The following is a 25752-nucleotide window of genomic DNA, read 5'->3' as shown; positions in this document are numbered from 1 at the left end:
CATCTGGTGCAGCCTGTAGCAAAACTGATGGAACAACAGTTGTTTCATTTTTTGTTGTTGTTTTGTAAGTTGAATATTAGCTGCGTAGAGATAAGTAGCCATGCTTTTTTAGTCATGGTTCTCTGATTCTGAGCAGAATTTGATGCTCCCAAACAGCTACAGAAGGAAAGCATAATCTTTCTGCCCCAAAATACATTGTCTAGGCTATATCTGCACTCAAAATGGACTGCTTGTTCTTTGAATAGTAATGCGCATTTATCCTCTCATTTTAATGTAACTCCAACTGTTTTGCTAATTAGTAATGGTGTGTAGGCCTCTGTATGGGGCAAACAGTACCTGCCAATCTGATTTTAGAAATAGTGTTCCTTCTTATCTCCTCCACTATAACTGTATTATGTTTAAAGAAAACAGGATAAGGGAATAATAGGGTCAGACAAAAAATGCCTTTTCCTTAGACAAGTTAGTTTTCTTGAGGAGTGCTTTAGGGAGACCTGGAGCAGGTACACGTCCTTGGTAAGGTGCAATGGTCCACTCTAGCATACGGTCAGCCTTTGCTATGGTAAACCTTGGGGATGTTTCTGTCAGTGGTCTGCAACTCAAAGGTACTAGGAGGATGGAAGTATTGTCACCCTTCTGGATTGATACCACAGTCCTGGTAGTGCCTGATTATAGCATGTAGTTACACCTACAGTCTAACCATTGTGTTGAAGGTGTTGCACATTGAGAGGACAGGCTTATGGCGTATTGGCAAACATACAGTTCAGTGTTAGCATATTCCAGGGATGTGCAAGCACAAAAAGGGTGTGAGCTCACTTAACACAGAATACAGAAGCATTAAAAATTGCTTAGCTGAATTTAGTATGGCACAGAGTCTGAAATAAATGGCCCTACAAGTAGGCAGAAGTAGTGTTGTGCTATTGTAGACGTGCAATTTCTGAGTGGTCTGAATTTCTGTCTGCCTTCAGAGGGTTAGTTTTAGCATGGCCTGGGGAAAGGCTGAAGTGGTAGATGTGCAGTATGTGGGAAAGTATGTTGACATAATGTTCTGAGATATGAATGGTTAATCATGACAAGTATGATGAGTCTGATTAAGAGTTGCACTGCCTACTTTTCCAGGAGAGAAGTTATGGAACAAATGTTCCTTGTTTCAACCAGGGTCCCTCTGATACAGTTCCAGATTCAGGTACAGTATTATGCAATCTTTTTTTTTTTTTTTTTTTTTTTTTAGATCCCCTTCATTTGATAGTTGAAGAGGAACAAGAACTGGTTTTAGTTAGAAAATGTGCACGTTTAGGTGAAGCAGTATATTCTATTGACTGTGATTTAAAAATTCTTTGAAACAACATAAATAATTGTATAGCAAGACACAAGTTTTTCCTGAGGGATAGTGAAAATTTACTCAAATGCGCCTTCCAGATACAAGCAAAGAAGTGGCAGTGGAAAAGCCAGTAGTTTGTCATTGCAAAGAGCCATGTGGAGTTCTGTCCCAGATGGGTTTCATTGTCTCTCGGAAGCTACGACAAGCCTTAAATTTTCACCTTGTGCTGGCACTGGAGCTGTGCCTGCCTTTCAGCAGTTTCCACCAGTTAGAACAAATTGGAGAGTACAGATGTAAAACTGGTATCTTACTGCTTCCCTTGTCAATGCAGCTAATGTCAAATTAAGGTACCATGCATCTTTTTTTTTTTTTTTTTTTTTTTTTTGATGATGACTTGGTATCTGTCATTCTGAGCTGTTGTCATCATGGTTATTAAAATTATGACTTTGCAATACTTTATGTTTATACTAAACAAAAGTTCTGATAACCATCACTATTTTAAGTTTTCTTCATTTTTTCCTTCCTGCTGCTTTTATTTTTATTAGTTCATAAGTTGAGACCAGCAGATATTCGAGTGATTGCTGCTCTGGGAGATTCAATCACAGTAAGTAAAAATTGCTGTTTAACCACCATTAAAGCAAGTAATGAAAGACCATTTCTGAATTTTAAATTGAGAGTGCATACAGATATGCCTTATTGAGTCAAATGCAGTTTTCACGTATTTGTTTCAATACTCCACCTTGACTGACTGGTAATCAGATAATGAGTCAAATGTGTGCATGGTTCCCATTTAAAGTCCACGAGAGTGCTGAACAAGGAGTAACTGCAAGATTGGGTTGCATAGCAGCACAAATACCCTGCTAGAGTGGACTTCTAACTTGCTTTTCTTTATTGATTCTATGCAGCAATCAAGGTGTTGTCCTTCAAAGCTATTAGTAAGCAGAGTAAGCAGAAGATACTGCCGCTAATGTGAATACATAAAATAAATATAAATAAATATAAATAATATAAATAAATAAAATAGAAAGCCGTGTTCATTTAAACCGACTAAATATTTGAGAAAAATTACAGTGGATTATCAGGTGTATCAAGTAACTCATGTGAAGAATCTTTTAGCACTGCTCCTGGAGGTACATTAAAAGGGTTACACATAGACTGGCTGTGATTCTCCAATCGGCGATGACTATTTCACTGCTCATATTGTAACTCATATTTCTTATTTCTGTAACAACTACTGTACTTAATCTTTGCAACCCTCTTTCTTGGGGAAAATGGGAGAAGGAGGATGGAAAATCACTGTACCATGTTTTAATGCAGTGAACGTAAAAATGAATTATTCATTCAAGGCCATTGCTATTTTATTTATTCCTTATGCAAATTTAGAATTATATGAACATTTTGAACACACTCAACCACCTTTTCCTCACTTGATCTAATCAAGAAGTTGATAGAAGTGGGTAATTTACTGGAGCAGAGTTGAAATACCCTCAGCCCTTGATCCTCTTGAGAAAAAAGATCTGTTATATTTTGGGAAGATGATACAGCTTGCCTTGTTAACATTCTCCTGAATTATTTTCACTAGGATAAGTCAGAGAACTAGTTATTGTACCAGTTCTTATTTTTTGAAGGTGATCTCTGTTTCTCCTCTGCTTCCAGGCAGGTAATGGGGCAGCATCCAATCCCCATGATGTTTTGGATGTCCTGACTCAATACCGAGGTATTTCTTGGAGGTGAGTACCAAGAATTCCCACCAATAGCAGGGAATTAATTTTCTTGGAGTTACGCATATCCGCTTGTTTTTAGATAACAAGTGGAGATTTTGTGGAGAGTGATTTTGACTGTGTTTTGTATAAAACTGGTTGATATAAAATTTGTATAAAACTTATGATAAATAAAGTATTCACACCAGTGACTATCTGAAGTATAATGTAGTGTGGCTGGTCTAAGCCTGTATGCGCAAATGAAATGGAGTCATCAGCAAGATGGCCCCTTTTTTCTCTCACAGTTGCAGCTGTTGCAAATCCCAGATCTCAGTTCAAATGCACCACTTAGGCATTCTGTATTTCTGTCCCTGCTATTTCAATTGCCCGTCTGTTCTTTCCCACTGTAGCCTATGTCATTCATTTTTCTCATTTAGAACTAATGGTCTACAAAAAGCCAGGATGAGGTCCTTTTTCTTCCTGCTCTTTCATCTGCAGTCAGTATTTCCTCAGCCCTTCCCCAGTACTATTTATATTATGCAAAACACATGTCAGTTATTAGTACAGACTTGTACATATGCAACATTTTAATAGACAGGTCAAAAAGTAATTCTAAAGAAAGATCATTGTGTTCATTTAGTACTTTGAAAGTGCTTGACTTAACACAAACCTGCCAGGTTGATCTGCTTAAGTTACTACCCACCTGAGAAGCTGCAGATTTATAGAGATTTAAACAAGTACTAGAGCACTTCAAAATATTCTATACCAAATTAAAGGGATGCTAGAGAGTTGTAAGTTCCTATTTTAATATTTTCATCTGTAATAATGTTCTACTGATTTTTCTGGGGAAAAAAAGTATGCTAGCATTCTGTAGCACACAGATGATGAATGTCACCAGTCTGGTAGCAGTCTTCCAGTTGAATGAGATGGGGGTAAAGGGTTGGGGAGTAGAAAAGATGTTGAGTCTGCTTATCACACTGAAATATCTACTTTTGGAATCTGTTATAGGTAAAAAAAAAAATTATTAACTACAAATTGAAGTAATAAATATTTTAACAGAGATAACAATAGTAAAATGGCAGCTTTTTAACATTTTTATTTCTGTCAGCAGTGTTTTAACATCTCTCACAAGATGTGAGAGACTGGAAGGACAGTTAGTGTACAGGGCTGCTACTATAATTACAGTTATGATGGTCTCTCTGATTTTTTGATCCCTTTGGTATGCACGCAAAGGCTGTGCTTTGAGTTAATACTAACAATCAGTAGGGAATGTACTGTGTTCATGTACAAAAAGCGCATGAAGGGAGCTCTCTTACTTAGTACACTGCCTTAAGAAATCCATTGTATTTTAGAACATTTCTTGTATTTTTTTTTTTAAGTGTTGGAGGAAATGAGAACATTAGCACGGTCACGACACTAGCAAGTAAGTGCATTTTTCCATAAACCTGATAAATATCTGGAACTGTTTGATAAAGCATCCTTTATTATTAATCAAATAAAAATTTTTTTGAAGGAGGACTTACTATTTGTATCATGACAGAACCAATCATTTTGTTTTCAATGTCCAGTGCTGAGTAGAATTTGCTTAACAGCTGGAATGTAATTTGTGTGTGACTTAACCATGTATTTGTCATTCTTACTGTTTGGTTGTTTCTGTGTTCTTCTGTTAGTTATAATTCTATCCCAAATGTGTTGGGGTTAGATGAGTCAAAGACACTAGATCATAACCTAAAGTAACTGGCTTGACTGTATGGGAAAGTTGTTTTAGGCAGGTGTGGAATCATTTTACAAGTTCAGATTTTATATGCACTAGAGATCAGAGCATTTTAGTTCCGTGATGTTTGTAAGGTTGCTCTGCAACCCAAGATCTGGAGGGACATCCAGGTCTTTGGGTTTAAGGCATCTGGAGAGATGAGGCCAAAGGATTTGATTCCTACCCATCTCCATTTAGCAAGACAGAATGAGTCTCTTGCCTGAACATAGGGTAACATAGCCTGAATTACCAAGCAAAAAGATATTTTTGGCCCTACACATTTCTTCAGGGTTAATTTTTGACAGATATCTCTTAAAGCTTTTAAGTGTTCTTGTAATAAGATCTCATCTTTATGACTCCACTTGTTATTGCTGAAGTAAGCAATGTTTCATGGTGTTCTCTTTTTCTGCAGACATTCTTCGTGAGTTCAACCCATCCCTGATAGGATATTCCACTGGCACTGGAACGCAAACTACAGAAAATGCTGCACTCAACCAAGCTGTTGCAGGGGCTCAGGCAGAGTAAGATGAAAACTTTTATTTTGAACAGAAAGTTGATTTTTCTTTTAAAACTTGGTGTAAATCCTAGAGTGTGTCAGATAAGGCTGGCAGGCAAACCCAATCGTATTTCTTTAGTCCATCTTTAGCATGAAAGCTTAGAAATTTAGTGGAGGCTTTACAATTTTTCTTTTCTGTTAAATAAAAGCTTTCTCTAACATTATCAACCAAAGCACTTCACAGGCACTGATCAGAAAGCTTCGCATCCCTATTGTGAGTATCTCCACTGCACTGGAGTTATATTCCAGTCCTCTTGTCAGTAGGACCAAGATTTCCTATAGAGAAACCAAGATTAAAAAAAAATGGATTGCTTATGGTCAGTCTGTGGGTAAAGTTGGGAATTAGCTAGAGATCACTATGCTCAATCTTCTGTGAAATTCATACAATATCCTTTTTTCTTGGGAACACTTCTTATAAAACATGCATCAGTGCTTGAGGCCATGTGATAACACTGATGCGTGCATGGATACTTCAGTGATGTGTATATTAATAGCATCTATCTGATGTTGAGAAGGAGCAAAGTGCATTTGGTTTATGATAGCACAGTGTGTTTTCTACGTATATCATTTACAGAAGTGTAACTACGCAGCATTTGCAAAGTGATCAAGTGCTTGTTGTATGCTGTTTTCTCACTTTTTTCATCACTGTCTCAAAATATAGCATTTTCTGGGTATTCATGCCTCTCATCCTGCATGCAGTGAAAACTGGAGTTTCAGTATTTTTTTTAGTTACAGATGCCCATTCATCAGCTTTTTTCTTTGCCTTGCTGTCTGTGCAGGACTTCTTTTTTATTTTCATTTAATTTTTAGGGATGTTCCTGCACAGGTCAGAAGACTGGTGGACCGAATGATGAATGACAGTGTGAGTTTAACGTATCATGAATATCTTACAAAAGATGAAGTAATTTGGCATTGTTTTTAGTAACAGCATAACACGTTACAGCAAATGCTAAACATAAAACTATGGGTACAGCAGTGCACAGTGTAACATTCAGTACAGAATCATATATAACTTTGTCTTAGCTGAATTTGTACCAGTATGTGATAGGTCGGCTGTGGTTTAACCCAGCAGGCAGCCAGACAGCACTTGGCTATTCACTCACTCCACCCTGTTGAGCAGAATCAGGGAAAGAATTGAAAAGTGAAAGAACTCATGGGCTGAGAGAAGGAAAATTTAATAAGGCATGAAAAAACATACAAAGGTGAGGGGAGGAGAAAGGAAAAATCAACAAGAAGAAGAATAAACAGAGAGAGTGTGCAGTGTAATTCTCACTGCCAGCTGACCCATGGCCCAGCCAGTGTCTGAGCAGAGGCAGCAATTCTGGCCACCCTCTCCCCCAGTTTTACTACTGGACATGGTGCTGTGTGGTAAAGGACATCTGGTATGGGACATCCCTTTCACCAGTTTAGGTCAGCTGTCCTGGCTGTATCCCCTTCCATCTCGTTGTGCACCTACAGCACCTTGCTGGCAGGGCAGCACGAGGAGCCTGAAAGGCCCTGGCTCTAAGCAACAACTGAAACACCCCTGTATTAACATTATTCTTATCCTAAATCTAAAGTACCATACCAAATACTAGGAATAAGATTAACTCTATCCCAGTTGAAACTAGGGCATGTTTTTGTTTTCAAACCCAAACAATTGTAACCTTTCTATCATTTTTACCTTCACTGGCTGGCTCACTACTTCCCTCTCAACCTACTTCATTCTGTTAGGGTTCTCTGCTAGGATTTTACTTAATTGTTTTGTAAGTGTATTTTTTTGCCAGCTGTGAAGATGCTGGATGTTGAGGACAAATTCTTTAAATGGCAAGTCATACAGAGTGAGTATGGGAAGGACTTGTTTTCATTAAAAATAATTTAGTCTCTTCTCTGAGTTAGTCATCAGCTGACTTCTGCCTTCCACACTTTTTGTTAGGAATTATTTGATTAATGATCTATAAAATAGGTATTAGGCTGAGGATTTACGTATTTTTCACCTAATTACTGCTTTGAATGTTTACCATTTGTAATTTGACATATGTGCTATGCAATCAGTGACCTTGGTTACACAGTACTATTTTGATATTCTGATTGTGCATTTGGAGAGCAGCCAAGAAGCCTTCAAGATAACTGTGTACATATCTACTTTGAATAATCAGGTGAATACATATTGGCAGAAATATTTGCATACCTTCCCTTTTTTGTGCACTTTGTGTATAAGATTTTACTTTTACAAGATCTTACTCCAGCTTTGTCTGAAATGAGATTAAAAGGGATACCAGCTTACAAAAAAGAAGTTGGATAGTTTTTATTCACACTAGTATTTGCCAAGGCTTTCAAGGACTACTCTGCCGTATTCATCAGCTTGGAAACATCACACAACAAATGAATGCAAATATGCTTTACATAATGAATTAACTAGGAAGAATGCTCATATTAGAGGTAATGTATCTTTGATTTAAGAATTCCTTTTTCTCCTCATAAAACAGCTGCTTAGTGCAGGAGGAAAATTTTCTCCTCCATTTTTCATTTGAATAAGTACATTTTGAGATCAAACTACTGAATGGTATGTTTACCAACTGGGATGTGATACCTTCAGCCTTTGAAGACAGACACTTTTAAACCACTCGAAGTTGGTGTACTATTCCTGCTTTTCCTAGTGGTGTTCTGCGCTGAAGTTGAAGTGTTAACGTATTGAGTACAGTGTCAGCTATATGGTACTAATCATATCTGAAACTTTTCTCAAAGCTAAGAAGTTTTATGTTTACTGTAGCATGATTATCTTGCATTAGCTATTGCTTTGCCTTTCAGAGAAAAATTACTGTAATTTTTTACCACTATTGTTAAATAGTTGATAATGCCCCTCTATTCTTTGCAGTTTGTCTCACTGCAATACTGAAATATGTTGCCTTCCAGGGTTTTCCAGCAGGATAGTTGTGTTATTTATGACACGGTAAAACACATACTATCATTTCTGCAATGAAGATGTGTTCCCAAAGCTGCAGGAGGAGACAGTCAGTGTGTGCACAAGACATTGCAAAAAAAAAAAAAAAATTTGAAAAAAAAAAAGAAGCAGATGGATTTTTGAGCAATAGTTTTCAGAAACCAATAATTTTGCATGATACTACTGATACTGTAAATTTTATTTAGATCATAGTTGTTTATACATCCTCATAGCTGTGACTACAAATTCTTTTTGTCATGAAGACGCTTAGAGGTAACGCCAGGTTGCCTGAAAAATGTTGTATTTATGTTTAGTCTGTCTCCTGGTCTTCGTTTTATTTTACTTTCTTTCCTCATAACTTCCATTCCGTCTCTTTCTGTGCACAGAGAATAAACATGCAGTCTGACTGGAAGCTTATAACGCTTTTCATAGGAGGAAATGACCTATGTAAATTCTGCGAAGATCCTGTAAGTCACCCGCTGCCCTCAGTGTGAACTTGGCCACCCTGTGCAGCAGCACTGAGACTGTTCACCATAAGGATATCATAAACGAAGGGATATCTTTAGATTGTCTGTAAATTACATAACTGTGGCTGCTTTGTTTTGTTGTTAACTAAGATTGCCTTTCTGCTATCTTGTTACCTAAGATATAAGATACTGTCAAGGTTTTGCCCTTTTCCTTCACTTTGTGCACAGTCATGCTTAAAGTATCTCTCTTGCCAGCTTCAGCACTATGGCAATAGTTCTACACCCAGCTCATGATGACGTGATTATATACAATACAACATAGTATAAAATATAATATAAGTACATACATACTACATGCAACCTTCAGACTTCTCGCCTAGTGAAGACATATTATTTTCTTATCTGCTTTTAAACAGCAGACCACGTACTTTTTTGCATGATTAATTTCAGATCAACCAAACAATAATGAAGCACAATAAAATCAGGACCAATTTAAGCATTACTGCCTTCTGCTCCTGATGTCAAACAACGTGGTGTTTGCACGTAAGGGTGGGTGACTGGGGGATGTCAGACTGGCATCCAAAGATCAGAATGATACTTCCTTTATGTCCCACAACTACAGATAGCGCCAGCTGTAGCGTTCTTGGTGAGGTCTGTTTTAGGAGACGACAAATGGAGCTGGAGCTGTCTAGTTTTGTAAAGTAGATGAAGCTCAGAAGGAACTTCTGCATGAAATTAAATCAAGGAGAATTAAAGCTGAAAATGAGAAAGAAAGAAATGTTTCTCATAGGGAACTATATTTTATTATGGAATAGGGCCACAAGTGAAGAAATAGAAGTCAGATTGAGACAATTGAATAAGATTATTCAAACCACTCAAATTGAATAAAGATGTTTTGGTGCTAAGCAGCAAATTTAAAGTGGTTTGACTTATTAAGTTTCTCCGGTACAGTTTTTTTCTGTGCAGAACTCAGATGTGCCAGTTAATATTTGTAGGAGGTAAGGAGCACATAGCAAGCATGTTGCTAATGTTTCATGCTGCAGAAGTTATCTTACTTTCATAAGAGTTGATCTCTTCTAATATTGGTCCACTGCGTTTAAGAGTGGCCAAGACCAGCATCAGGTGGAGGATGTTGTGATGACTGATACTGTCTCCTGAATTTGCTCCCTCTCCGCTACCTCTTTTATTGTGAATAAGTAAGACAGCTGTGATGGGAAAGAAAAGCAGCAGAGACAGAGAAAGTTTGCATAGGACTCTGTTACCAGTGACCCAAGAATTAGAATGTGAACGCTGCTCTGACAGATGCCGAATAGTCACTGCTGTACCTGCTTGAGTAAATTGATCTACAATAAAACTCTGTCCTCTTATTTCAACAGATACGCTTTTCTCCTGAAAACTACACCTATAACATTCAAGTAGCTTTGGACATGCTTCACAAAGAGGTAAAACAAATTTTTCTAGTATGTGTGAATGAGGGTTGTGTCCTGTTTGTGAAGCTGCCACTGGTTACTGATAGACAATTCAGTTCCTCATGTATAGGAAAATCCTTCTGAGAGGCAGAAAGGGCTGCAGAAATATTTTACAGAATGAATGAGAACAGAGCTGAGTTCTAGCTGATGTTCTACGGGCAAATCGTGTAAAAAGAATAACAATCTGAGCAAACATGATATCCAATGACTATGAAGTGCTTTGCTCATTCATTACATTGCAAATAAACTCACTTTTTGTTGTTTTTAAAATCAGTTCAGATCCTGCTGGTGAGGATGAAGTTGATGGTGAGACTACTGAAAAAGTCAGCCAGAATTTGAGCAGTGCTGGGGCCCATTACACCTAGTTTGGACCTTCTGGATGCCATCATTTTCAAATATCCAGTCCATTAGTACTCAAAACAAAAGTAGCTAGAGCACATAGGAACTGTAATTTGGTATTGTCTGAGAGGGGATTAATTATTAAGAAAGTATTTTGCACATTGCTGTTATAAATAATGTAAGCTGTCTGAATCAGCAGGCTGTTCTCTGAGGCCTGCTGTGGCTATGTAAGGATGAAGATGGCACCCTGCTCCAGGCATCAGCTATGGGTTTGCTTGTTCTCTTGGCAGGTTCCACGGGCGTTTGTGAATCTGGTGACAATTCTTTCTATAACAAGCCTACGGGAGTTGTATGCAGAGAAAAATGTTTCCTGTCCAAGGCTTCTTATGAGGTTTGAAAATTTCTATAGCTCTCACTGTGTTCACTGAAGGCTGCAAGGTCTTCTTGGGAAACTTCCTAAAGGGAAAATGTTCTACTATTTTATCTCTGTATGCACGTATATCTAGACAGGAATTTCCACCTGGCATTTAGAAATACCTCCATTTTTCTCTGTATCTGGGTCCCACTTTAACCACTTTTAGCAGAGCTGCCATTTTAATGACTTATTCTGCAAAGGAGTTAAAGCCAGAGCTGAAAACTCAGCTGTGCATTCTGTGGGAAAAGACAGAAAAGAAGAATCGTTGGATCATAAAGGTTGGAAAATACCTCTAAGATTATCTAGTCCAACTGTCCACCTACCACCAAGAATGAGAGGCTTTTTTGTTTGTTTTTAAATTGATCACATTAATCTAGAGATTAAGTTCTCTACAACCTTTACTCTTCCTCTTTCTTCCATTGTTTCTGATCTCTGTAATCTCATTATAGAGATTGTAAAGGTTATTAGTTATTATAGAGGTTATTAGTTTTCCTGTTAGTTAGTCTCTCAAGACATACCACCTGTTGGTGTTTGGCTGAGCAGTCCTCCTGGGTTAGTGCCAACCTAACACTGTGTCAGGTCTGTGCTTTAGCAAGCTCTCATGGTGACTCAGGAGGGGGCTGCCATGTCCCCCTAGACTCGCTCCTGGCAGGGCTTGCCTGGATTTTGGAAAAGCAAGAAATACCTATTTTTCTGGACAGACATGCAGAGTAGCTTTGTCCTGAGTGTAGGCAGCCACTGCTCCTCCTGCTGCTTAGGTCAAAAAGCTTGTGCCGTGCAGCCTGGTCTAATGGTTGGCAACCCTGCGCACAGCAGGCAGGTTGAAATTAGGTGATTTTTAAGGTCCTTTTCAACCTAGGCCATTCTATGATTCTATAAGGCAGCACAGAATGCAAGAGATCCTCGGAAGCCAGAACCACAGAAAACTGCAGGGCCTCCTGTGCCCAGCTACTTCCCTGAAACACCTGGTGGAATTCATCCCACCAAATCACTGCTCGAAGGCTTTTTGACTTCGAAAGGTTGTCTGTCTTTCCTGAGAGCAGTAAATAACCTAAAAAGAGATTGCAATCTTCAATAATTTTGTCTTGTTTGTGTTACTAACATACTTTTGAAAATGCTATTTGTTAATTTTATTTTTCATATAGGTGTTCTGTAGAAGTAGATTCATGTTGTTTTATTAGTTACTCTCTATTCAGGCAAGTTTGGAGGTAGGGACACACATATTATCCACTACATCCCTATAGGAAGTATTACTCTAAGAGCTCTCTCAGGATTGACTCATTATGACCAAACTATAGGATGTTTAAAATGAGTCATTTATTTTTATTTGGGTTTATCAAATCATACTGAGATATACCCAGGAAGGAGGAGCAGCAGCAGAAGAAAAACCATGTGCGTCCAGGAAAGTTTTGAGTCTCTCCAAGAATGAAGACTCCGGCATCCCTCTGGGCATCTGTTGATGCTGTACCAGCCTCCACATGCCACAGTTTGAGTTTAAAACACCTATTATCCACCGGAAGGGTGGGAATTCAATTCAAGCATCTCTACTCCTGCCTTGTTAGTTATAGAGATGACTCTCAGTTCCTTTAGCAGGGCAACAGGTGCCACAGGGCCTCTGGTCAAGACATCTGGCTTCTATCTGCTACTCTTTCTTTCCCTCTACTGGCTGTTTGTTTGCATGAAGCCTTTTCCTTATGTTCATAAATCCCTAATAAACATGTTTCAGTTCAAGAGTTGGGGCTGTGCAGATACTTGGAGATGAGGTTATGTGCTGTGACTGAGCAGTCAGAAAATTCCCCCTCAGAGGAGCTTTTTAACCATGCAGCTTTTCAGCTAGCAAAAGGGAAAAGGACCAGCTGGGTCTCAGTGTGATTTTCTCATCCTGCAGGATGATGTGCCCCTGTGTATTGAACTATGATGATAATTCCAATGAGTATAAGCAGTTGGTCTACTTCAACAAAAGGTATCAGGTAAGGCTCATGCATTTTCCTATTTGCTTATTTACTTTTACAGATTTAAATAATCCTTCTGTTCTTCTCCACCCAAGAAATAGGGGTGTTTTTTTGTTTGTTTGTTTGTTTTAGTTGATTTTTTTTTTCTGCAAGTAATAAACAGATTTTTATTAATAATAGCAGGGTTGGTGGAAAGGGACTTAACCAAGTGACCACAGAGCAGGGAATATTTGGAAAGTTAATATGGAAAGCAGCTTGCACTCATTTTAGTGACATGTAGTTGTGATCTAACTAAAAAGGGGGAGGGGGGAACCAAGGGCGTGTAGTGCTAGTGAGGGAGATGGGAATTAGCTCAAGATTTTTACAATTCTGATTTGCTAAAATAATAATTAAAAAAACAAAAAACAGATGAGGAAAAATCTGTTAAAGAGACATAGAAAGCGGAGTATATCAGATTTCCAGAGCACTGGAACAGGCTGCCCAGGGAGGTTGTGGAGTCTCCTTCTCTGGAGATATTCAAGACCTGCCTGGACACCTACTTTTGTGTGACCTGGTGTAGGGAACCTGCTTTGGCAGGGGGTTGGACTTGATGATCTCTAGAGGTCCCTTCCAACCCCTACGATTCTGTGGTTCTGTGAGTACCAGTTGTTTCTTGATCATTTACCTTGTTGGAGATGAGTTTAAGTCTAAGAACATAATAAATCAGCAATGAACTTCAGGCAAGGGATAGCAGCCGAATAGAAAATTCTTCAGTGGCTCTAGAACATCTTTTTAGAGAAAATCTGATTATTGAGCAGGTTGCCTGCCTGTGCCAGTCAGGTCATGACCCATGGGCTGCCTTACTGCAATGAAGCTTGGATTGAGATTCCCTAAATGATCTCTGTGTTTGCTGCCTGGTATAGGCTGATCATTGTGGCTGCGTCTGGGTTTCTGTTCAAGGGACTGGGAATCCCTGGATGAAGTTGTGCAGTAATGAGAGGATGTAAGCTGGATGTAGAAGAAAGAACAATGACAGTATTTTTTCTTGGACTCTTTAAGGAAAGGACCCGTGAGTTAGTGGAAAGCGGAAGATATGACACTAGGGAGGACTTTACAGTGGTCGTACAGCCTTTTCTAACTCATATCAGCATGCCCAAAACACAGGTAAGTAAAAACAAAGCCCTCACTAAATCCTGGTGCAGTCTGATTTTTTTCAGAGTTGTACTGGTTTCTTTTTGGTAAATGTGACAGAGCAGAATTCTGGCCTAATAATTATCATATTCAGTTAAGATAACATCCAAAATTGCAGAAAACGCTTATGGAATAACTTGGAGGTAATGGGATTACACAGTTTTAGGCACTGGGTCTACTCCTCTGCAACTACAGATAATCGTGCAGTAAATATTTAGTTCAAAGTGTTAACTGGGGAGCATTCATCCTACATCCCCCACACATTGCAAAGTTCTGTCCAGTACTTTGGTAAAGCTAAGACTTCTAGTATAAAAACCCACTTTCCATGAAAGGCTATGGGTGAGTCTCAGGAGAAATAAAGAATATGATCAATGTCTGTGTGCAAGAATTCTGTTTTCAGAGTCTTAGTGGCCTGTTCCTTAATACTTTGGAAATCACGTATTAAAAATGCTTAAAAGGCTTCTCAGTGCTGAGTTACCAGAGTTCTCTGATCCAGTTTGGTTCTTCTGGTCTCAGAGGCCTTTGAAGCTCCTTTAATCTGAAGTCAGTTGAGATTTTTCAGAAGGGATAATGCATGGCTTATTGCACATTTACTGCTCTCTGTGATGGTACCTATCTCGTTCTCTAGGAGGGATTTCCTGACAATTCATACTTTGCTCCAGATTGTTTTCACTTCAGCCAGAAGTCTCATTCACAGGCTGCACGTGGTCTGTGGAACAACATGGTAAGATTTTAAAGCTATATTTGTCACTCCTTGTCCTCTTCAACTGTTGTTGGCAGCAAAAGGAACCCTGAGGAGCAGCTATAGAGCTAGCCCTCTCTCTTCTGAACTGTTAGTTATGTTTATAAAAAGAAAGAGCATTCATGTGAAGAAAAGTCACTTCAACTGTTAAGCCAGTCATATCAAAACAGTAAATCCCAGGACACCTCAAGGCTACAAGTGTTAGGCTTCTCTTGGGAGATTCTGCACACCTGGCACTGATCATCCAACTGCACTGGTAGCACATGGGGGGTTAGCCTTCTCAGTATAAAAAGCAGCAGTCATTGGCACAGACAGAGCAAGTGCAGTGCATGGCATTTGCCTTGCTCTTTTGCAAGGTGGTTTCTAATGACTGGTAGTGCAGAGTTACCCTCTTTTCTATGATGCCTATTTGTTTTTTGCCTGTGCCTCATTTTCTCACAGGTGGAACCTGTAGGGAAGAAGATGGATGACCAACAAATGGAAAATGAAATTGTCCTCAAATGTCCAAGTGAGGTAAATTGCAAAGGTATCTCTGTTTGTGCACTGGTGCTGGAGGTGGCTGGGACTCTGGGTAAGCTTTTACCAGGTCCCAGAAGTAAGTAGTGTCCCATCCCTGCATAGTTTGTGCCACTGCCACTGGTGCCAGTACAAGCAGTCAACAGCTTAAAATGGAGACCTGATGGCCAACCTCCTCAGTCAGCCAAAACACTAGGGTAGAGTATTTTGCCTTCCTGTTATCCATGCTGGATGAAAGCTTCACAGAGGAGATGGAACAGCACTGACACCAGTCAGCCCAGCTTGGCTGAGAGTTGCTGAAACTGCCTCTGGCGGGCACAAGCCTGGGCAGTGCCTTTGATGGCAAGCCTCTTGCTAATCACATGCAGCAGGGTCCTGAGAGCATTCTGTAAACTCAGCTGTCTAAAAACAGTCCCCCTGTTATTGGATTTTCAAAATGCCACTTCTTTTTTGTATCCCTGGGGTTTGTTTGCATCAAGCTGCTAATCATCTACAGAGATCTAAGAACGGAATCTTGATGAGTGGAAGTTTCTTCTGATGCTTTGCATTGATTCAGATTGTCTCATTTTGCAGGCTGAGCCATTCCTGAAGACATACAAAAACAGTAATTACACGTACCCTAACCAAACTCCAGTAAGTGTCAGCATCAGCATTTCACTGCATCTGTTCCTGTATAGTCATGAATCATGCTTTGTACTTCAGGTGAAATCAGTCTTTGGCCAAAGGGCACAGAACAGGAAAGTACTTGCTTGAGTTAGGAAAAACACATCAAGAAAAGCTGTAAGAACACATCCTCAGACAGCACAGTTATCAGTACAGGATGCTAATCCAAACAGCACTAAATTTATTGAATTGTCAATCAAGGCCTTTATGTTTACGTACAAGTTAAACATACTCTGGTTTATCCAGTTGGCCTCAGCTAGGGAGATCCTAGTTACTACTGATTGCATTTCCTAGCCAAATGTTACTCATCTTTCTTCTTTTTAGAATTATGGAAGCCAGCTGCTATGTGAAGACAGGTCTCCATCCTCCCCTTCTCCAACTTCAGGTAGTCTTTGTTTCAGATATAGCAGCATTCACTTTTTCCATTAATTTCATGTTGTCTTCTCCTTAGACCTTCTATGCCTTCTTAAAGCTTTTAACATAAAATTTCTGCTTTATCTAGTATTGCATTGTTTTATCGTCCTGGTGATGGATATTGATTCCATGGTATTGCTATTTGTTCTTTGCTCTTCTGTCTTTCCACTGATGATGTTACCTACTGAGAAAACTGGATATTGTACAGATACTGTTGCTACAGCCATTCAAGATGAGCTAGAAAGTGCTCCTGTTAAATGACCTGAGTACTGCAAAAGCAATGTGGCTGAGCACCAGATTGCATGATGGCATGTTTTACATATGCAGGGATGAAAAACCATGGCTGTTTTCTACCCAGTTTCAATTACATCTCTTTCCTTTGCAGTGCATTCCCTGAAGCCAGCTGATGTGAAAATGATAGCAGCCCTTGGGGATTCTTTGACGGTAAGAAGACAGTGTTTTTACTGTTCTCTTGGTAGAATTACAAACATTTGCCTTCGCCAGTGGAAGGGAAATAGCTATTTTACCTAGAAGTAAAGATTCATTGACTCACAGATGATAATAGCCCCAGCAGCTAGAGCAAGAAAGGTATCAGTTCTCCAGCACCGTGTTCCCCCCACGCATATTTTCACATAATTTTAAACACAGGCAAAAATACGGGAAAATCCTTTTAAGAGATGCTTAATGGTTTGCTGAGTCAGAGACAGGGAAGATCCCACCCTGTTGAAACTAATAGGGCTTAACAAAAGCATTAGGTTACAGTGTGTCAAGGCTTTTCTACATAGGATCAGATTAGTGAACTTGTCCTTTTGCCTGGCTTATTTTTCTGTAATAGTGTGTGATTAAGGAATGTAGGAAAATAGCATTTTATTAAATTTATCATTAATGAGATGTGGATGTGAAGGGGTGCAAGCGTCTGACTGTCAATTTCAGAAGATAGTCTTCTTATTTTGTCTGTTTTAACTCGTATATAGTTTCTTTATCAAGTTGTAGATCTCGTTGAGGATGGTTGTCTTTGGTAGGCTAGAAAGATTATCCAGATATACTAAATTTATGTAACATCACTATCCCTAGTGTTTTTCTACTGGCGAAAAGCTGAAACTTTACAACCAGCTCAAAGGAAACATTGGGCAGAAAGACATGACTAGAGTACAGGATCTCTGAATGCGAACCTTAACAGCTAAGATATTGTGCATACAAACGATGCAGCCTTTACAACTCTCTGTCAGGCATGTTGCCAAAACTCCTACATGCAGGAGGCTACCAAAATAAATAGCAGTATTTCAGTGCAAGCCCTGTAATGTCGACAAATGCAAGATAGTATCTAGCTGCAGTTGTCATATTGTAAGTATCTAGGACCCTGCAGGTGTTTCTGCCTCTAAGTATAGTCTGTAGAAACTGGTAATAAAATCTGTTTTTGTAGAAAGAGCAGTTGTACATTGCTATGTGAACTGCATTTGGCACATGAATATTTTTTTCCTGAATAGCAGTTTTCAGTTAATTCAATAAAGCTCACATAGAGGAGAGAATCATAGAATCATTAAAGTTGGGAAAGACCACTAAGAGCATCTCATCCAACCATCAGTCATCCCCATTGTGCCCACTACCCATGTCCCTCAGTGCCATATCTACACATCTCTTGAATAACTCCAGGCATAGTGACTCCACCAGCATCCTGTGCTGGGAAGCCTGTTCCAACGCCTCACCACTCTTTCTGAGAAGAAAATTTTCCTAATATCCAACTAAATGTCTTAGTTTGGCTTAATCTGAGGTAGCAGCAAATAATCTGCCTGGTACTGTGCTGTCTTAAGATACTATCTGTTGTCCCGTTTTTACATAAGGCTGACAGAAACTCTGCTTCTGAATTCTTGTGTTTTGTTAAAGAGAGATGTCATTGTCAGTTTGCCCCTTTCTTCACTGAAAATGTAGAGTGCTTTCCTTCTTTCTCTAATACTACTATAAATAAATCTGCTTAGCACAATACTTTTCAAATTAGTGTAAATGTATTACAGGACTTCCTTCTGAGATATATTTGTTTTCTGTGATGAATTAATGTAGTGTTGCTTATAATTATCCTGAAAGTTTTACAACTTTGAGATCTTTTCATCATTCTTGAGTAACGCAATGTAAATGAGTTACTCAGATCACCCAGACCCATGAGAAGGCCTTTGTTTCATTGCTCTCTCATTTATTTTGTGCATCATACACAATATGATGTTTGTAAATAATTACAAAAACTATTGATGCATTTTTCAGTAGGGAGGCCAGATGCTTTCTAAAGCTTTTGAAGAGATGCATTCAAAAGTAAATAAAATGACTATGTATGAATGACTATTGTGTTAGTAACTGTGTTTTAATTTCATTGTGTTAATGAAAAATAATGTCCAGGCTGGTACGGGAATTGCATCATACAGTCTCATGGATTTGGCTACTCAATTCCGTGGATTGTCATGGAGGTAAGTCTTTAGCCAAGGTGACAAGGAGATGTCTTCTTTACTGGGAAAATATTATCTTCCGTGTTTTCTGCAGTTTCCAACTGTCAGAAAGTGGAAAATGGTTAACTTTTCTGGCTAGTGTTTCTTTGGAAGCTGTATCAAGCCAGTGTCTGTCACAAAGCTGGCTTTACACAAAATGTTCTCAGCAACGGAGCTTCAGCAGCTAGCCTTTTAACTGCTCTCTTGCTTTTATCTTCAGCTCCTTGTGAGTTTGTAGCTTTATGGTAGGACAGAGTTGGAGAACCACAGCACTGGAGCAAAATCACTGATACAAGCAAGTTAAGCCTTGTTGCTATGGGAAGATCTTCTCAGAGCTTGACACTTCTGAACTATTTGTAGGATAATGGAAAACAGTGTAACTGCAGATCTTTTACCACATGCAACACAAAGTCATAGAAGACTAAACCAGAGGTCGGATGATGATATAGCTCAGCTGACACTGAATGTAATTTTGTGCTGTCCTAACCCCTCTACATAAGCCACCAGAGTATGACCCAACAACTGAAAAGTTGGAGACAACACACTCTTAGAAGGAAGCAGGAAAAGCGATGAAGGAGCTGCTGCTACAGGCCTCTGTCACTGAAAGGACTGGCTGCCTGGTGTTGCCTGGCTTCTTGAGGCTGGATCTGGTCTTGAAATTTTCGCTGAAGTCTGCAGCACTTTGGGGCTTGATAATTTAAATATGTAGCTGTCTCACACACTTTTCTGCTATTTCATAATGACTAGCTGTGCCCCTGTACAGCTGCATGCACATAAATCCTTCTGACAAGTGACTCTCCCACTGAAACCTCAGCTATGTTCTCCTCAGTAGCACTTCACTTCTGTCCTTTCCATGTTGTATGACAGATTGATAGTTGTCAAATTAATCACCCTTCACTTTTTCTCATGATGTGCAGTAGGTTTTCTCTTTCCTTATTGCTTGTATCCAGCTAAAAGATGAGCAACTTGAATTTCTCTTTCTCATTTCAGTATTGGAGGGGATGGCTCATTAGAGAACGTAACAACTCTGCCTAGTAAGTAAATGCTTCTGCAGATCTAACTCAAAAGACTGGAGGGAGGGAATGTGCTGATTAGTGATAAGTTGAAATGTCTCTAAGCCACTTGAAAGTAGTTTGCAAAACTTACCTTTCAAAGAAACAATAACCTAGGACTAATGAATATGTCTGTTCCATCAGTGAAGTTGAGGAGCAGCTACAAATTTCCTTCCTTTCTTTTCCCTCTCCCCTCTCAAACTGCTTGGTGAAGTCTGTTTGAATTTCTAAATAAGCCTACCATGAAAATGCTCGAGGTGCAATTAAATTTTGTTTTTAATAAGTATTCTACCACATCTTTTTCCAAAAGGAGATGACTGCAGAAAGCAGACCTCTTTAGTAAATCTGACTAGCTAGTATACATGTGACTTGCAGGGAATAATTTTGCTTTCACTGAAATTAGCTGTTTCTCATAACTCAGGCTATTGTTAAGGCAAAGCCACTGGAGTTTTAGTTTGGATTAACAAACTGGAATAACAAAATTCTGTATGAAGCCAATAAACCATCCTTCTGTGTGCTGCCCTTTATTACAAGCAGAATGCAGCAAGAATATAATTGGAATGCCTCATTGATTATAAGAAATTAATTGATTCACTGGATGCTATGACCTTCGACAAATCCTTCGTTACAATGTGGTTAAATTGAGTCTTATAGGTTAAGGTGGCTTTCATAGTTTGCCATGAGACTGTTTTCACTGTCATCTCAGAATTTCTGTCTACCTCCTGCTGGAAAGTATAGCTGAGGCGTTAAGAACGTGATGGGAATTCACTGGCACCATGTCTGAGGCTTTCTTCAAATTTATCAGTAGTGTGAGGTGTTGCACAGCTGCAAAACAGGCCTAGCTGATCGCTGGCTCCTGGTGGGCTGAAGTCCCTCTGAAGCTCAGTTCACTCTTGCTGCTGTTTGGTGGATGGAAAAAGCAGATTGGAGGCTGCAGCAGCTGTACTGTGGCAGCGTTGGTGTGTGTTAGTCCCTGTATGCAGGGAAACGATGTGGTCATTTTCTCTTCATTGCTGTCTTTTTCAGATATCTTTCGAGAGTTCAATGATAAGATCGAGGGCTATTCAACTGGCACCGGGAGCGAGAATGACCCAAACGCATTCCTTAACCAGGCGGTTCCAGGGGCACAGGCTGAGTATGTAGCTTTTTGGTTTACCTTTGTAGGTGATGGATGCTTCATCTAATTCACTTTCAGCTGTCTCAAAAGCTGTCACAACTTGCTCTGAACAGCAAGCAAAACCAGTCTAGTTGGAGCTGAAAATAAGCTCAAAACTTATTAAATGTACAGGCTTATTTCATACCTGAGCTTTCAAATGCAGCCAGCTGTCCTGGTTATGAGATCCACAAACAAGAAATTGACAGACATTTTTTGGTGATTTATCTGTGTCTCTGTCTACACATTTCTGAGAGCGTTCACAGAAAATGAACGTGCAATGAATCAGTAAAGAGTTACTAGGATAAAAAGTAGGTAAGGTCTCCCAAAAGTGACCTCAGGCATCTGGGTGACAGGCAAAGTGGTCAACAGAGAAGGGGGAATTCGTCCACAGTCTGGACTCAAAGGAGCACTGCTAGTGGTCATACACAGGTTTTGGTACATTGCAGACATCGTGCAGTTGCAGCCAGTTTTGCCAGTGCAATAGGAATTGTTAGACTTCGGTTCTTTGCTTTTAGTCACACCTGGGAGACAGCAGAAGTTGAGCTTTTTATACACTGCTTAACCTAGAAATCCCTGGCTTCTGACTGAAAGAGCCAGTGCTGCTTAATTAACAAAACAGAAAGCTCCTGGAATTCGCTCATGGTTTGGGCACAGGTTCTGGCAAGATCTTGCCTGGGTTTGACATTCTTAGCTGATATTACCCAGAACTGAGTAATTTAATCTTATGTTTGTTTGAAGAAAAATTTATCTTACTTCCTAAAGAGGTTTGGGAAGTGAAATTCAGTAGCAAATTGAGGAGTTGGGAGTTTGCTGTATCTGAGCAATGATTATTAATATTTTCAGGTATTGTTTATTACTCCTGTAGATCTTGAGTAGCTTTTGATTCACGCAAGTTATCTCAATAAATGGATGTATTTTCTGGCCTGCTAGGTGCTCTGACATATCCTACAGCCCCCATACTTGAAGGAATGGATTTTGTTTCCTAACAGTGACCAAATTATCTGTTTCTATGTATTCAGTTAAGGCTCTGATTCAGCCATTCCGGACAGTTTATCAGCATGCTGCTATAGGCAGCATATATTCAGAATAACTTTAGGTTTTGCTTGTTGTAGGGGAAAATGAGAATAGCGATTGCCTTGCATTTTGTATCAATTAAATCCTAAACAGGTGTTGTGGTTGATTTGTAATTTTGGAGCGGGGGAAGAATTTGAAACGGGATATACAACTTGTAAAGTCACCAACTTTACTTAAAGAAGTTTGTGTGTGACCAAGGCATTACTATTAGATAGTTATTTGGTAGCAATATGAAATGAGGGGATGGGTGTTAGTCTAAAGGAAAATGATCTATTTCATTTATACCAATTAGTCTTCTTTCATACAAGCAGCTGGGCTGGATAAGGAAGTGGAGCTGTCTGTATTCTGCAGACATGTTTTGTAAATAGCCAACAGGGAGATGAATAAGAGAATTGTCACGGAACACTGCTTCTCTTTTATTTATTATGGGTTTATTCTGCATCAGCCAAAAAATATCCCTTCTTCTATGATCCAGGGGGAAAAACAGGCCATGAAAGAAAGATAACACTGATATTTCAGAATTGTTGCCTGGTCCATACTTATAGTTGCCAGTTTAGGAGTTCTTTTCCAGAGGTACTGGGCCGTGCCTGAAAGCAGGTAGTTCTGCACCCTTACCAGCTTTTGAAAAGCAGATGTAACAGTTCATTCCAGTGAAATCAGTAGTTGCCTTGCAGAGCTGTTTGGTGAATATAGCAGTGTAGGCAAAACTTTGTTGGGCCCACCCCCATTCATTGTCAACGTGCTTAAGTGCGTGCTGGAGCTAAGGACATATCTGAAACATGTTGCTGAAACAGCCTGGCTTACATCTCTGATTTCAGATGATGAGGTTAAGAACTTAAGACTGAGAGAACAGGTGACAGGAGCTGTGAATATCTGTATTTCACATCCGTAGGCTGCTTCTGTTGCTTAAGATCTAATTTTGGTAGAGACTACAGCTTGAGAATGGAAGCAGTAGTGCCACATCATTCAAGATGTTCAGTCTTACTGACTACATTGGCTCAGGATGGATCAGCACTTCAGTGACTGCATGAGAAACTAAAGTTGCAGTGGCAGTTCCATAAAGGATGTTTTCTTCTGGATCAGTACTGTAGTTGATGCCCTAGCTTAGTCATTCCATAGTGAGAGCAGAAGGAAATTTTGACCGCCAGTGGCTTGTGATAGCTTTGGGATATAAATAAGTAGGTTATGACTTTGGACAAGGATAATGATGAACTGAGCTTTTATGTGTGTGATGTCTGTGTCCCAAGTAGATGCATGACAGGGCTCATTCCCCAGTAAATACTCATATGTTAGTGTTAGATCAGTATTCATTTGAAGGAGGGTGGTGAGAGCCCTGTTCCTACATTAAATACAGCATTGCAAAAGAGAGCTAAGCTCTGGTTACCATACAAAACAAGCGTCATGCCTATTAATGTCAGCTTATGTGCTTCCAGAAATGATATGCAGTCTCTGAAGTGTTTCTAACAAGAACCTGGAGGGAAAGCAGCTCATCCCGTGCTCCAGAGCTGCCTGGAAGGCCAACGTTTCCACATACGTTCTCTTTTCTCCTTTGTATGCATATTTGAGTATCAGCATGTCAGGGCAGTCAGACAAGGTCGAAATGTTGAGCCTAGGTAACCCAGAAATAATGGCAATTTTATGTACACATTCATACAAATAAAGATATGTATATATACAAAAGCATGTATATTTGCATATGTATGTATATATAGAAGAGAGTGCTTTCAAGGCTGTTGGAAAACAGTGAGGCTGTCATCTTAACTTGTGTGGGTGATCTTGGAAGTTACTTGGCTTTTTAATTCACTTAGAAAGGTAAAGTGCACAAAACTGTTTTATGCAATTGAAAATTAAATATTGACTTAGGGTGCAAGCTACAGAGACAAGGAAGATGTGCACAGTGAACTTTTAAATGCTTCAGCTTTGTGATGGGTGAGCTGTGGTGTGTGCATAAACTTTGCTTAAGAGATCAGTTAAACACTGGGACTTGGGATTCCCTTGTCATTTCAGTCCAAGAGGAATAGGTTGATAGCAGTTCAATTCTAAATAGGCCATCCGCTAACAAGCATAATGCTGTGTCTGCATTCCACCTGCTTTAGCAGCTAAGCAGTATAATAGAAGGTTAAAGTTATGGCCCCATAATTATTGAACTTGAGTAAAATCTGTGTTCAGGTTCAATTTGTTGTTGACTTTTCATAATGATGTGAACACATAATTTGATCACTGAAAAAGGAGGATTATACTGCATCATCATTTAAATCTCCTGATATTTGACAACTCATAGATTTAATGTGTCCAAAGAGCATTAATGTTGATCTCTCCACAGAAGTGCTTCTTTCACTCACTGGTTGTTTTTCTTCATAGGCACTTACCAGCCCAAGCAAGAGCTCTCCTGAGACTAATGAAAACTGATTCTGTAAGTTATCTAGGACTCTAATCTTGCAGCATGAAAAGAAACTGGTACTGCTTCACATGATAGATCCACCCGCAAAGATGCTACATGCATATCAGTCAAAGACGTTTTCTGCTTTGTTCATAGAGAATCGACTTCAATGCTGACTGGAAAATCATAACAGTGCATATCGGAGGCAATGATCTATGCAACTATTGCAAAGATCCTGTGAGTAACAGAACTGGTTGACAAAGACTACAGGGCTACAGGGGGATTGTGATGTCAGTGTAGAAATGTGCAGATAGATCCTTAGAGCTTTCACGGTGGTGATAGTGAGTGTTCTAATAGAGCTGCTGTATGTGTTGATAAAAATCACTGCTGACAGTGCCCTGATATACAAACTGCTACTGGCAACCAAGTAAGATGGTTATGTTCTCTTGTTATGTTGGTTATGTTTATGTTACGATGGTTAGTTATGTTATGTTATGATGGTTATGTTTACCCTGGTTTACTCCAGGGTAAAAACACTTCTTGTCTTCTCTGACCGTGATAGAAGAGCCAATTTGGTAACTGCTCCACTGCTAATAAAGCCTCATTAGACATCCAAGAAAAAATAATATCGTTTTGAACTGCCATCAATCCAATTCTGCAATGGCTGTCATCACCTCATAACTCATAGTGTAGGGTGATGCCAAGTATAGGTGAAGTATGTATAAGGGAAGTTGCATGAAGGAATTTGCTACTAATCAACAAGCTGTATTTTAAACCCAAAGTTTCACCAAGTCTTCCTATGTTCTAGATTAATTGATAACTGGAAAGAAGCAAGAAATTTCTCTTGACCACAGGAGTATGGCAGAAAAGGAAGTGATTATTCTCCCAACCCAAATGTCTTGTGTCCTCATTTAACAATAATCTATTCTCTTCTTCTTCTATCAGGATCACTACTCAGCTGTAAATTTCACCAGTAGAATTCAAGAAACTCTTGATATTCTGCATGAACAGGCAAGTACTGTGAAATTGTCCTGGCATTCTAGCCTGAGCTAATGTGTAATTTAATGTTAGTAGCTCTACTGATTTCTTCTGTACTGGCACCAAATGTACTCGACTGACTTTCACAGAAGGTAATGTTGTGTGTATTATCTAATACTAGTGAGATGCTATCTGAAATGAGAGACAGTTATATTGAATTATGGTACCAAAAAGTGTTCAA

General features: G+C 39.3%; 1 protein-coding gene across 1 annotated transcript in view; it reads left to right on the top strand.

Moving 5' to 3' along the window:
- PLB1 (phospholipase B1) overlaps positions 1-25752 on the top strand; it is a 79140-nt gene that overhangs the window by 22751 nt on the left and 30637 nt on the right. Inside the window, exons 17-38 of the mRNA XM_010706793.4 lie at positions 1117-1183; positions 1864-1922; positions 2975-3048; positions 4398-4441; positions 5184-5292; positions 6138-6189; positions 8637-8717; positions 10094-10159; positions 10816-10916; positions 12829-12910; positions 13931-14035; positions 14691-14786; positions 15246-15317; positions 15894-15953; positions 16308-16368; positions 16783-16841; positions 18786-18853; positions 19862-19905; positions 20950-21058; positions 24515-24566; positions 24690-24770; positions 25479-25544. Of these exons, the coding sequence (XP_010705095.2) occupies positions 1117-1183; positions 1864-1922; positions 2975-3048; positions 4398-4441; positions 5184-5292; positions 6138-6189; positions 8637-8717; positions 10094-10159; positions 10816-10916; positions 12829-12910; positions 13931-14035; positions 14691-14786; positions 15246-15317; positions 15894-15953; positions 16308-16368; positions 16783-16841; positions 18786-18853; positions 19862-19905; positions 20950-21058; positions 24515-24566; positions 24690-24770; positions 25479-25544 (1608 nt within the window). The remainder of the gene's footprint in view (positions 1-1116; positions 1184-1863; positions 1923-2974; positions 3049-4397; positions 4442-5183; positions 5293-6137; positions 6190-8636; positions 8718-10093; positions 10160-10815; positions 10917-12828; positions 12911-13930; positions 14036-14690; positions 14787-15245; positions 15318-15893; positions 15954-16307; positions 16369-16782; positions 16842-18785; positions 18854-19861; positions 19906-20949; positions 21059-24514; positions 24567-24689; positions 24771-25478; positions 25545-25752) is intronic.

Source organism: Meleagris gallopavo, chromosome 2 (assembly GCF_905368555.1).
Source record: "Meleagris gallopavo chromosome 2, MGAL_WU_HG_1.1, whole genome shotgun sequence".
NCBI classification, from domain to species: Eukaryota; Metazoa; Chordata; class Aves; order Galliformes; family Phasianidae; genus Meleagris; species Meleagris gallopavo.
The sequence above is the reverse complement of the archived record's forward strand: the minus strand, read 5'-3'. Positions and strand labels throughout refer to the sequence as shown.